The following is a 13,714-nucleotide window of genomic DNA, read 5'->3' on the forward strand; positions in this document are numbered from 1 at the left end:
CACAGGGAAAATGTGCAAACTCCACACGGACAATGACCCAAGGCCAGGATCAAACCCAGGTCCTCGGCGCTGTGAGGCAGCAGTGCTAACCATTGCACCACCCTGCCGTCCCTAGACACCATCTTCTAAACCACGACTGCTGCCAGCCAGAAGGACAAGGACAGCAGATACATGGGAATACAGCCATCTGGAAGTTCCTCTTCAAGTCACTTACCATCTTAATTTGGAAATATATTGCTGTCCCTTCACTGTCCTTGGGTCAAAATCCTCGAACTCCCTTCCTAATAGCACAATGAGTTTACCTACACAACATGGACTGCAATGGTTCAAGTGGGCCAGCTCACCAACACCTTCTCAGGGGCAATTAGTGATGGACAATAAATGCTGGCCTAGCCAATGACGCCAACATCTCAGGAATGAACTATAAAAAAGGCCTGAACAATACGCTGCCCACACCATGGGCCATGGAAAATACGGTCAGTGAGAGTTACATTTTTTCTCAGTCAGTGGTGCAATGGTGGATATAAAGACAATAAATGGGAATTTAATTGACTTAAGTATAACAGGGCTGGGAGACTTTGTGTTGCTGTTAATTTTTGTTTTCATTGCATTTCAAACTGTATTAGATCATTTCCTCAGGGAAAGGGACAAACAGGAATGCTGCAAATAAAATTGTGTACGACAGTATTTGTCCTGAATATATCTGTCCCCTCTGCGAATTGTCCATTCTGTTGGAGGTTACTTCTCCAGTGTGGAGGGGAGAAGAAGGAGAATGAGGAGGCCCCATAGCCAAGCACAAGGGAGCCATGATCCTGCTGCTGAACACGGGTCTGCAACGGGAAGATAAAAGCAGACGGCAGGCAGAGGGAGAAGAAACCACTGTAGAGTATATCATCCATGGTTTAAATACCTAGAAATGTTAGAGCGCCAGTGCCTGAGAAGAGGTGTCCAGGGAGGCAGTCTGTGACATGCTGGTGGGAAGCTATCATCATATTGTATAGGTGGACACCTGATGCCTGTGGCCTTCAAACAGTAGCACTGACTTTTTTCACCACAGCATCCTTCCAGACATCATCTGGAGACTTGTGGAATAATGTAGCCAGTGGCACTTCACTGTATCTGGGTATTCACAGATGCTATGTTCAGGCATGCAGATCAGTTTATCTCTTTTAGCAAGGGCAATGTCAGTCAGGCAGAAAGAGCTAGAGGTTTTGGTAGCATTTCTGAATTTCTAAAGGTCGAAGATATAATAGGTTGCACACACGTGACCATTAAAGTGCCTTCCAGATATCCAGAAGCATTCATCACAGGCAGAGGTTCCATTTCATCACTTTTCAGCTTGTATGTGACCACAAGAAGTGGATAATGTAGGTGCAGGCACGCTATCCTGGAAGCAGTCACAAGGTGCCAGGAATGTTTACCTGGCCAAAACCATGGGCTGGCTGACTTCCAGGGGACAGAGGATACCCTCTCTAGAGATGGCTCATGCGAAAGGAGCCTGAGAGGAAGTGCAATCAGAGCCATTCAGCCACCAATGTCATCATTGAGCAGAAAATGTGAATCCAATGTTTGAACAGATCAGGTGACACTGTGAATATGCACCTGGTAGAGTGTCACTTTTGGTTGTTGTCCACTGTGCATTGCACAATCTGACCTTCCAAAGGGGGAAGCCCTGTCAGAGGACTATTTGATGGAGATAGCCCCCATTCTCTGATGACAAGTCCGATGACGAGGAGGGTGAGTCATACCAGATAGCTGTTCAGGCAGGTCTGTGGGAGGGTCTGAATGTTTGGTTGACATGAGATTTTCTTATCCTGAGAATATTCCAACAGTAATGTGTCTCCCGTTCGGTAACATCCTCTCGGCCCTTGTCATCTACTGTCATTTTCCTCTCCTGAACAGCGGGGGCCGCAAATGCTCGGGCAATGTTGAGTCACCAAATCATGTCCTACAGAGAGATGCATATGAATACAAACTTCTATAATAGCATCTGATATATCCAATTCAAAACCATCACATCACACACAGCTAATGTAAAAATGCAACCAGAGCATCATGTGAAAGGGACAATCATTTATTTACTACATCAATCAATATTCTCCCTAACTCACAAATATGGAAAACAAGCATGTGTACCCATTTGTAACTATTGTGTCCTTTTAATTATGTGTGTTATAGTGTGATGCTCTGCCCTTGTTGTCAGCTGTGCGAGAGACATCCTTCTGATCATTATGCCCTTTTAGCCAGGATGACTTTGGTGGCCATCCTTTAGTTGCCCAAAGCCGCAAAGGCACTGGTATAGTGAAAATCTCCCGGACAGTGGCAAGAGACTCACCTGTTGTCGTTTGTGTCAAACATTTGTGCCACAGGCAGAGGGGTGGAAGGAGGCTGTCCCCATCAGAATTACCATGACAAAAATCCTCTGAGGGTGGCAGGGGCTGCTTATCTGCCATCATGAGGTTCATTAGGCACTCCCTGCCTTCCTCAGAGGAACCAGGATCTGGATGTAACTCCTGAGAACATCTCTTGCCCTGGCTCTGGGCACTGGAATTCAGGGACAAGGTTATGGAATGCATTCAGCATATATACCCATAAACCATCAGTGAGCTGCTAGGTTGATCCTCCTTGACAATTTCCAGTTCCTCAATGGAGGAAGCCATGTGTTTTGAAGAGCAGGTCATTGCAGAGGTGGGGGGAGGGGGGGTTGGCAGTAAGACACCGGAGCAGTGCGCGCCGGCTGAACTGCGGTCACCGGGCCCGGGCTACTCCATGGGACAGGGGCGTGAGGAGAGCTAATCCATGAGGCTCCCCTGCCACCTGGCACTGCCAGACCTGGAGGCCCACTCTCGTCTCTGGGTCTGCATGCTCGTGGCCATGGAACACAGGGAGTGGACCACCTCTGTATGAGACTGCGCACTCACTCTGTGACTGTAGCACCACCTTCTTGTTGTGTGCCACATCAGCCAGTGACTGTACCATCTCCCTCTGGGACTGGCCTACCTTCCTCTGTCTCTGTGCCATGTCGACTAGCACCTGGGCAATGCCACCGCTCTCAGCCATGGCCCACTGTGACTGGACCACACTGCAATATCCAGGTGGCTCTGGCACATGGCTGTTTGTGAGATGGAGCCCTGTTCTGGGCCTCAGCCACCACCTGCACAGAGTGCCCCAGACATCCTGACCCATGACTGAAATCTTCGCCCTCAAGGCCTCCACCGTAAACGCCAACTGTGCGATGTTGGCCTGGGTGGCATGTATGGTCACCACCAGCTCCTGATCCTGCACGCGGTTGGACTCCTCCAAGTGCACTTGCAGGTGCTGAATGCTCGCTGACAACCTGTCATGTCATTTCCTGGCTCTGTGACTGCATCTCCACAATCAGTGGGACCCTCTGTTCCAGAAGCCCGCAAACCGTTTGGACTGCTAGTCCCCGGGGTTGGCCCACCCTCCGACCATCCACCCCCTCGGGAGTTCCTACCGCCATCTGATATACTGGAGCATGTTCTTACCTTGCCCAACCGAGGTGAAAGGGACACCATTTCTGTTGGAGACAGCTGTGATGCAAAGTCAGTGTCACGCCCGGACTGGAGCTCCGCGGTGTCTCGGGGTGCAGGGGGAGGGTTCCCATCCGTGTCAATCTCATCCTCGTCGCTGGTCAACACATGTGTTGCTGGCTGGGGTTAGGGGTGGGGGACACCAGAAGGGCCCGCCCCACCTGCAGCAACTCTTACAAGACACAAGACAAGATGCATGATTGCATCAAGGGCCGGGGGGAGTGGGGGTGTTGGGGAGAGTATGTAGGGGTGGTGGTAGTGGAGGGGGTGTGTGGGTGTGGAGGGTGGGTGTGGTGGTGGGTGTAGGGGTATGGTGGGTGACACACGTGGCAAGGGGTACTGCAACTCAGCGGGATCACACTTTCTCACCTGATGCTGACCTCCGAAACGGCGACTGCCCTTTTTTCGGGCGCACTGAGTACGTCGAGTACCCTCAGCTCTGTTGCAGTGAGGGGCTGCAGGTCCAGCAGCCCCCTCCAATATTCTCCTGCTTCCAGCAGTTATGCTTGGCCTTCTCCTCGGAAGGTGGGAGACAGAAAACGCACACTGTTAGATGGTCCTGTCCATGCAGTCCAGGGAATGGGTAGCTGGTGGCTTCAGTGGCTAGGGCTCTCGGCCATTGCGGCCGATACAGATGCCAGCATGCAGGGTGGGGGTTCGGCTGCCCTCTGGGTATGTTGGGGGGGGATGGGGTTACGGGTGTGTGGGACATGGGTCAGTGCCAGGGGCACAATGCTGCCTACTCACCCTGGCTGCCCTGAGGAGGTTATGCAGCTTTTACCACTGCTGGCCTGTCCGGATGGTGTTGCCCATGGTGCTGACCACCTCTGCTACCTGCGCCCAGGCCCGGCAGCGGCTGGCAGCTTATTTTCCCACCCCAGGGTACACAGTCGCTTACCTCTCCTCCATAACGTTGAGCAGGGTCTCCAGTTCCGTGTTGGTGAATCTCAGGGCTGCGTGTCTTGCTGCTATCTTGTTGGATGGGATGGTGTGCCTCGGGAGTGAAGTGTGTATAAGCAGCTGCAGCTTGTCAGCCTCCTGAGTGTCAATCACGAACCCAGCGAATTCTGGCACCATTTCCCATTGCAATCGATTGTGATCCACTTGGTGCCAGCCTTTTAATAGTCATTGAATTGGTCAGGTGCGGCACCAGTTTTGCTGTTGTAGAGCTCCACTAATCCTACCCCGACGTCAACACTTTTGTATTATAATTATTTGGTGAAGTATGGGTTAAACACCTGGGTTAGAGCGTGTTTGACTGCTGCAATCATGTTTTTAAAATAATATTGGTTTGAAAGTCAACAAAGTTTGTAGGAGACTGAGGTGCAATTAATCATCGGAAAAAGCTTGGGCTAGTGCAATTTGGTTTTAATTAATGGGATTCCCTGGGGAGTTAATTAGTTTTCAGCTTGGTGAGATGATGTCACTGCTGGGTGGAACTAAAGCATCAGCGCTCTTTGAGAAAGCATTTTTCATTTTCAGTTCTGAATTTGGCTGAAGCTGAGATCAAGTCAGGCAGTTTGTTCTCCCTGCAAGTGAATTAAAAGGGTTTAACTGTATTTAAAGCAGTGCTGACTTGTTTGAGGACAAGAGGAAGCTGAAACAAGCTAAATGAAAACAGCTTTTGAGGACCCCAGCCAACGTTTCTGCAGGGGTTTGGGCCAAAGTCAGATCTGTTCTATAAAGCAGTGTCACGAGATCTCTTTTCCAATGAATAACCCTGTAAAGCAAGTATTCTTCTGTGCCATTGGTATTCCGGGTGGATTGGGAGTAGTGATGGTCTATTTTCTTGCTGTTTTTTATAATATAAATTTAGAGTACCCAATTAATTTTTTTGAATTAAGGGGCAATTTAGTGTGGCCAGTCCACCTACCCTACACATCTTTGTGTTGTGGGGGTGAAACCCACGCAAACACGGGGAGAATGTGCAAACTCCACACGGACAGTGACCCAGAGCCGAGATCGAACCTGGGACCTCGGCGCCGTGAGGCTGCAGGGCTAACCCCCTGTGCCACCGTGTCACCCTATTTTCTTGCTGTTTAAGTGGTAATAAAGATAGCAAGTAAGGGTATGGTATTCACTGTGTTCAGCAGTATTGTTTAAGGGGTAATTTAAGCTATTTTGCAGGTGTGATGTGAACAATTTTAATACTGTGTTCGTAATAAAGTTTGAAATGGCCACTGAAATACCATATTCCTATTTCTTTGTGCAATCACTCCTGGCGTGAAGTTATACACCATCTTACAAAATTAAAATAAACCATTGGGGTTTCAGTTCAGTATCCGAGCACGTTTGGCGTCTGGTCTGGGATCGTAATACCTAATTTAAGGAAAAGGTTCATGGGGGATAAATCCAGCAACTGTAGGCCAGTCAGTGGTGGTGGGAAAGCACTTCTACAATATTAGCAAGACCCAGTGGAAATCATCAGCGACTAATCTAAAGTTATTTGATTATCCCTTTAAATAGTCCTGATTAGAGATCTATCTCGATTCTGAAGGCATGTTCAGTTGTGTACATTTAAGACGTAGTGTCATCTTAAATATTGTATTCCAAAATAGTAGTGCTGACATCAAATCAGTGTTGTACACTGATCGGTGTTGTAAAGAATCTTCTGTTAATCCCCGTTTTCCCTGTGTATTCCCTTCATTTTCTTTTGTTTTGGTTTTATAATTTTGGCCCTGGACAATTACTGGGACCTATATCTTTAGATCATAGAATTTATAGTGCAGAAGGAGGCCATTTGGCCCATCGAGTCTGCACCGGCTCTTGGAAAGAGCACCCTACCCAAGGTTAACACCTCCACCCTATCCCCGTAACCCAGTAACCCCACCCAACACTAAGGGCAATTTTGGACACTAAGGGTAATTTATCATGTCCAGTCCACCTAACTTGCACATCTTTGGACTGTGGGAGGAAACCGGAGCACCCGGAGGAAACCCACGCACACACGGGAAGGATGTGCAGACTCCGCACAGACAGTGACCCAATCGAACCTGGGACCCTGGAGCTGTGAAGCGATTGTGCTATCCACAATGCTACCGTGACTTCACCTTTAATTTTTAGGAAAAAAGGACTTCAGTAACATGTCCTGACACTGGTGATGACTCAACGCGATGGACTTTTGGACTTAGCTATCGACCAATGAGCAGTTTCTTTGCTGGGCTCTTTGCTGATAGTCCATGCTGATTGGTGTTGACCGTTCTGGAATGTTCTGCCATGGACAGGAAGGCTTCATCTGGTTTTTAGTTTTAGTTTTCAGATTCTGAGTTGAAGGTGGCTTTGAGTTGATCTTTCCCTGAAGGGGTTGATCTCTCTCAAACCTCCAGTTGGAGACTCTGTTTCTCCTCAGTCAAGCTGGTGGACATTTCAGTGAGACTGGACACCAAGTAAACATAAGATCCAAGCTGAGAGCTGGGTTTGAGGGTGTCATAATATACACACAGTATATGATGGTGCACAGTCAGGCATTGATTGACACACAGGATGACCAATGAACACACAGAATACAGCAGCCAATCACCAGACAGGACACGGCCACTATAAAGCCAGAGGGCACTAGTTTTCCCACTCTCTTGGGGATGCAGCCTCTGAGACAGTCAGAGCTTGTGAGCAACAATTAGAACATCCACCATGTGGTAGTAAGATAGTCTGGTCAGGTTAGCCTCAGGTCTCCAGTCAACTCAGCATAGTGTTAACCCACAGTTAAAGTATGTTTAATTGTTAAGAGTGTTGGAAGCCTGTCTCTCTCACTGCTACAGTAAACGCAGTCCTCGCAGATCCAGCATACCCAACACATTAGAGGGGAGACAAGAAATCTTAAGGATTCAATCCAGCCACTAGCTGCAAGCAGGGTCAGTTGTGAAAAAACCCTTCCTGTCATATCCTCAGAAAGGCTGTTGTTCATTTTGGTGGAGTTGGAAACAGGTTAGAATTAAACAGACCTGAGGTGGATCCTTCGAGTGCAGGCTCGGGTTATTAAGAGTTAAAATGATTGCCCAGAAGGAATCCCACAGTCTGGGAATTTGGACTGAATGTTCCAGCCAGAAGATTCTCGTTAGCCATCCAACCGGTGGTTCTCAATCACTCTGCCTCCTGGAAGGACAGGCAGCTGAAAAAGCAACTTTAACATCCGAAGCAAGGACACTCATCTTCCATCTCACCTTAATCGTCTTTTATTCCCGCCCCCCTCCCTCAGCGTATGTATGTTTTGTGCGTGTTTATGAAGAAGGTTGGACAGTAGAAGGAGGAAGTAGTAGGTTAGCTGGCCATTATTCTATATTTTTTTTAAATTTAGAGTGCCCAATTCATTTTTTCCAATTAAAGGGAAATTTAGCGTGGCCAATCCACCTACCCTGCACATCTTTGGGTTGTGGGGGCGAAACACGGGGAGAATGTGCAAACTCCACATGGACAGTGACCCAGGGCTGGGATCGAACCTGGGACCTCGGCGCCGTGAGACAGCAGTGCTAACCACTGAGCTACCATGCTGCCCCAGTTATTCTATTTTAATGTATGCATGTCTTATCTCTATTTTTTGTTATAAGTAACAGTTGTTGTGTTCCACTTACAAATCTAGTGCCGTTACGTCATTGGAGCAATCAAAGATCTCAGAAACCTTATACATTATTAGTTCATTCACTTTTGTTGGGACTTTGGGGCCTGTGGGGCTGAAGTTGACCACACATTCACCCGGGGTGTTGTAACAATGTCATATGGTCTGCCTACTTTTTACACATCTGGTAGATATGTCCGATGTGCACTCTCATTTAATGCCCTCAACATATTAGCATCCAGTATGACTAGCAACACAAATGCCATTAAGAAGGCAAAACAAAGTTTACTGTACTGAAATAATGGTGAAAAACATTGCTTTTTGTGACCATTGGCCATTGACAAGCTATTTGACCAACCAAGGCATTTCAACTCAACCAAGTTCAATTATTCACCTATTTTCCACAGGTGCACCTCAAACAGTGTCACTGGATAGCAATTAGGATTGGAATGGGAATCCTGTTTATTTCACACCTCCTTAGTGCTGGGACACTGCAGCCAATTCTGCTCCCTCCATCCATTGCAATCAACAATCTCAGTGCAGACCGGAGATTAAAGGGATGAAACCTGGCATCTCTTGATTTGTACAGCTTCGGGTCAAAAGAAGCTGGATATTTTTTGCTGAATGGCCATATGATGGTATTTTCAAATGTTTATCCTCAGCTGGTCCTTTCAACATTATGCCGCCATATCAGCATTCAAGATGTATAGGGCGGTTGAATGAAAATGAAACACAGTCCCATGCCAGGTGTTTGGCAGCACTGAGATTGACCCCACTATTAAATGGGACTCTGCTTCATTTCTGGGTCTCGGCGAGGAATGGCCTGCCGGGTCTGCGTTTAGTCCCATTTCCTGCACGAACAGGATTCGGTCGCCAGTGCAGGAATGGCACCCCATTCTCTGAACCTCCCCCACCGCAGCCTCCGGATCCCAACCCATAAACCACCCTACCAATGATGGGGTCCTTGAACCCCCCCCCCCCCCCCCCCCCCCCCGCCCCCCGCCCAAACACCCCACCTCATAAGGACACAATCCATGATGTGGGCAAGATGCCACCCAGGCACTTCCAGCTTGGCACTCTGGTAGTGTCCCTGCCAGCCACTGCCATGAGGCATTGCTAGGGTGCCTGGGTGGCAGGGGCCAGTGTAGTGTCCAGGTGGCTTCAGGGGTGCCAGAGTACCACCCTGCCCAGAGCCCAACTACCCAGGGGCCCCCCCGAGCACCTGGGAGATCCCCCCCAACTGCCATTACGTCAAGTGCACATTGATGGAGACCAGTAAACAGCACTTGATTGGGTTCTACAAGGCATTAGATACCATGCCTTAGGTAACTCTGGCGCAAACATATTCAAGTGAGACTGTTAGCCCTGCTGCCTCACGGCGCCAAGGTCCCAGGTTCGATCCCGGCTCTGGGCCACTGTCCATGTGAAGTTTGCACATTCTCTCTGTGTTTGCATGGGTTTCGCCCCCACAACCCAAAGATGTGCAGGGTAGGTGGATTGGCCACACTAAATTGACCCTTAATTGGAAAAATTAATTGGGTAATTTAAATTTATTTTAAAAAATCAACACCAAAAAGTGAGCTTGACTGCACACTTGAATATGCAAATCTGTATCCTGCCCACCCATTGTGGGTGGGATACAGATTGCGATGCCTCACAAGATCTTGTTAGGTCTCACAAGGCGTAACAAGGCGTTAAATCTCATGAGAGACCCCGAGACACGGCGAGGCTGGTAGATTGCAGCCGTAGTTTCTAGGACTGAAAACTTATCTTCCTTTTTCAAATTAAAGCTAAAAGATGCATTGGATTGGATTTGTCTTTTCAGTATTTCAATATTGATGCATTTACCAATTTTATGTCCTATATTTCAGGAGCAAGAGACACGACAAGATACAACGACTGAAGTGCAGCTATTGTAAGTTGTGTTTCGATTATCTTGCAACAATTTAAACCATACTACATAAAGATTTCTTCCACAGTAAACATACCTCCATGTAATTTGTATAGGGGCGGCACGATGGCACAGTGGTTAGCACTGTGGCTTCACAGCTCCAGGGTCCCAGGTTCGATTCCCGGCTTGGGTCACTGTCTGTGCGGAGTCTGCACGTTCTCTCTGTGTCTGCGTGGGTTTCCTCCGGGTGCTCCGGTTTCCTCCCACAGTCCAAAGATGTGCAGGTTAGGTGGATTGGCCATGATAAATTGCCCTTAGTGTCCAAAATTGCCATTAATGTTGGGTGGGGTTACGGGGATGGGGTGGAGGTGTGGGCTTGGGTAGGGTGCTCTTTCCAAGGGCCGGTGCTGACTCGATGGGCCGAGTGGCCTCCTTCTGCACTGTAAATTCTATAATAATAACATTAAAGTCCGTCTGTAGGTAAGACAGTTGTAATTTATTTGGGCCAATTAACGATTGGGAAAACTAACTGACATCAGTTTTGCACAGAATCTGCAGAATTTTCATCGAGATGCGGAGTCAGGACTGAAGACAGGCAATATCCCAGCTGGTGTGCTATCTGCTGCCAGGTGCCTCTTCTGGGCTATTTTGAGGGAGGCTGAATCGGTGACACATTGAGATGATTAGGCCAATTAAATTGCCCATCGAGGATGCTGATTAGAAGCCATCTGGTGGCCCTCACTGAGGCCAAAGCTCAGACGATGGATGGATGGAGATAGTGTTCTTGGGGCTGACTAGGGGGCCATCAATACTTTGTTCAATTTAATCCCCCCACACCTCAACAGCTGCGATTACTGGAGGGGCACAGCTGTGGCAAGAGGTGCCCCCTCCGCAATTACAGTCTGGCAGTTGTAGCCACTTCTTAACGTGCACAGAAACATACATAGAAAATAGTAGCAGGAGGGGGCCATTTGTCCTTTGGGCCTGCTCCACCATTCATTATGATCATGGATTTCCAAAAAGGAAATCATCCTTGACAAATCTACTAGAATTCTTTGAAGATGTAACTAGTAGAGTTGACCAGTGAGAACCGGTGGATGTGGTTTATTTAGACTCTCAGAGGCTTGCAACAAGGTTGGCCTTATCTTGCCCACCATCTGGAACATTCTTTCTGAATCTACCCTCTGTAATCCTTTTAGAGTTTCATGTTTCTCTGAGATACCCTCTCACTCTTCTAAACTCCAATGAATATAACCCTAACCGACTTAGTCTCTTCTCATATGACAATCCCGCCATCCCAGGAATCAGCCTGGTAAACCTTTGCTGCACTCGCTCTACAGCAAGAACATCCTCCCTCAGATGAGGACACCAAAACTACACCCAATATTCCAGGTGTGGCCTTACCAATGCTCCATACAATTACAGTAAAACATCCCTATTCTGATACTCCAATTCTCTTGCTATGAAGGCCAACATACCATTTGCCTTCTTCACTGCCTGCGCGCTTACTTTCAGGGACTGATGCATGAGGACACCAAGGTCTCACTGAGTATCCACCTCTCTCAATTTATACTCATTTAAATAATAATCTGCCGTCCTATTTTTGCTACCAAAGCGGAATAACCTCAGATTTATCCACATTGTACTGCATGTGTCATATGCATATGCCCACTCACTCAGCCTGTCCAAATCCTACTGAAGTATCTTTGCATCCTCCTCACAGCTTAGCCTCCCATCCAACTTTGCATCATCTGCAAATTTAGAGAGAATACATTTAGTTCTCTTGTCCAAATCATGAAAATATAATGTGAACAGTTGGGGTCCTAGCACAGATCCCTGCGGTACCCCACTAGTCACTGCCTGCCAATTGGAAAAAGACCCATTTATTCCAACCTTTTGCTTCCTGTCTGCTAACCAGATTTCTATTCATCTAAAGACACTATTCGTAATCCCATGTGTTTTATCTTTTCATAGTAACCTTCTATGTAAAGACCTTGTCGAAAGTCTTCTGAAAGCCTAAATAAACCACATCCACCGATTCTCCCTGGTCAACTCTACTTGTTACATCTTCTAAGAATTCCAGTAGATTTGTCAAGCGTGATTTCCCTTTCGTAAATCCATGCTGACTTTGCAACTCATTTGTTTTCAAACTGCAAATTTGTTAAAGGTTACCTCCATCTTGAGGGACATTCTTGTTCTCCAATGTTCTGAAGGCAGAGCTGCCGAACTTTAAGTTGTGGCCCTCCATATTCAGGAGCTTGTCTTCTGTGCTTAATTAAATGGGGTTCCCAGAGGCAACATTTTTATTGCCTGCTGCCTTCAAAATCTCCCATCATCAGCATTTATGGATTCCTGTGTCGCATTTCATTTTGAATTTGAAATTGGAACCCGAGGACCCTAAATTGTGCCCAATTTTATTCTGTCTGTATTTAACTATGTGGGAAAATTATTTGTAATACGACTGTAAGTTATTGTTTGTCTAGCCTGTGGAACTCTGACCTACGTGCTAGCGAAGTGAGAAATAAGGAGAGAGAGAGAGAGAGGAGTTGAAAACATGGCTTTAGGGATGGTGCAGGAGGGAGGGTTTTGGTTTCCTGGATAATTGGGGCTCATTCTGGGGTAGGTGGGACCTCTACAAACAGGATGGTCTTCACCTGAACCAGAGGGGTACCAATATCCTGGGGGCGAGATTTGCTAGTGCTCTTCGGGGGGGGTTTAAACTAATTCACCAGGGGGATGGGAACCTAAATTGTAGTCCCAGTGTACAGGATGTTGAGAGTAGTGAGGTCAGGGATAGGGTTAAAAGTTCGAAAGAGGGCACCGGCAAGCAAGATGCTGGTTTGAAGTGTGTCTACTTCAACGCCAGGAGCATCCGGAATAAGGTGGGTGAGCTTGCAGCATGGGTTGGTACCTGGGATCTCGATGTTGTGGCGATTTCAGAGACATGGGTAGAGCAGGGACAGGAATGGTTGTTACAGGTTCCAGGATTTAGATGTTTCTGTAAGAACAGAGAAGATGGTAAAAAAGTGGGGGGGGGGGGGGGGGGGGTGGCATTGTTAATCAAGGAAAGTATTACGGCGGTAGAAAGGACGTTTGAGGACTCGTCTACTGAGGTAGTATGGGCCGAGGTTAGGAACAGGAGAAGAGAGGTCACCTTGTTGGGAGTTGTCTATAGACCTCCGAATAGTTCCAGAGATGTAGAGGAAAGGATTGCAAAGATGATTCTCAACAGGAGCGAGAGTAACAGGGTAGTTGTTATGGGGGACTTTAACTTTCCAAATATTGACTGGAAATACTATAGTTCGAGTACTATAGATGGGTCAGTTTTTGTGCATTGTGTGCAGGAGGGTTTTCTGGCACAGTATGTAGACAGGCCAACAAAGGGCAATGCCACATTGGATTTGGTACTGGGTAATGAACCCGGCCAGGTGTTAGATTTAGATATAGGTGAGCATTTTGGTGATAGTGATCACAATTCGGTTATGTTCACTTTAGCGATGGGCAGGGATAGGTATATACCGCAAGGCAAGAATTATAGCTGGGGGAAAGGCAATTATGACGCTATTCGGCAAGATTTAGGATGTATAGGATGGGGAAGGAAACTGCAGGGGATGGGTACAATCGAAATGTGGAGCTTTTTCAAGGAACAGCTACTGCGTGTCCTTGATAAGTATGTACCTGTCAGGCAGGGAGGAGGTTGTCGAGCAAGGGAACCGT

At 47.5% G+C, this 13,714-nt stretch overlaps 1 protein-coding gene across 23 annotated transcripts in view; it reads left to right on the top strand.

Annotated features, from left to right (window-relative positions):
• Positions 1 to 13,714, top strand: part of zgc:110045 (uncharacterized protein LOC664755 homolog) — a 326,605-nt gene that overhangs the window by 142,724 nt on the left and 170,167 nt on the right. For all 23 annotated transcript variants that reach the window (XM_038797701.1, XM_038797711.1, XM_038797696.1 and 20 more), the window contains one exon: positions 9,978 to 10,021. Coding sequence is in view for 14 of the 23 variants with exons in the window: in XM_038797696.1 (XP_038653624.1) it covers positions 9,978 to 10,021 (44 nt within the window). In the remaining 9 variants the exon portion in view is untranslated. The remainder of the gene's footprint in view (positions 1 to 9,977; positions 10,022 to 13,714) is intronic.

Source organism: Scyliorhinus canicula, chromosome 5, assembly GCF_902713615.1.
Source record: "Scyliorhinus canicula chromosome 5, sScyCan1.1, whole genome shotgun sequence".
Classification (NCBI taxonomy): domain Eukaryota; kingdom Metazoa; phylum Chordata; class Chondrichthyes; order Carcharhiniformes; family Scyliorhinidae; genus Scyliorhinus; species Scyliorhinus canicula.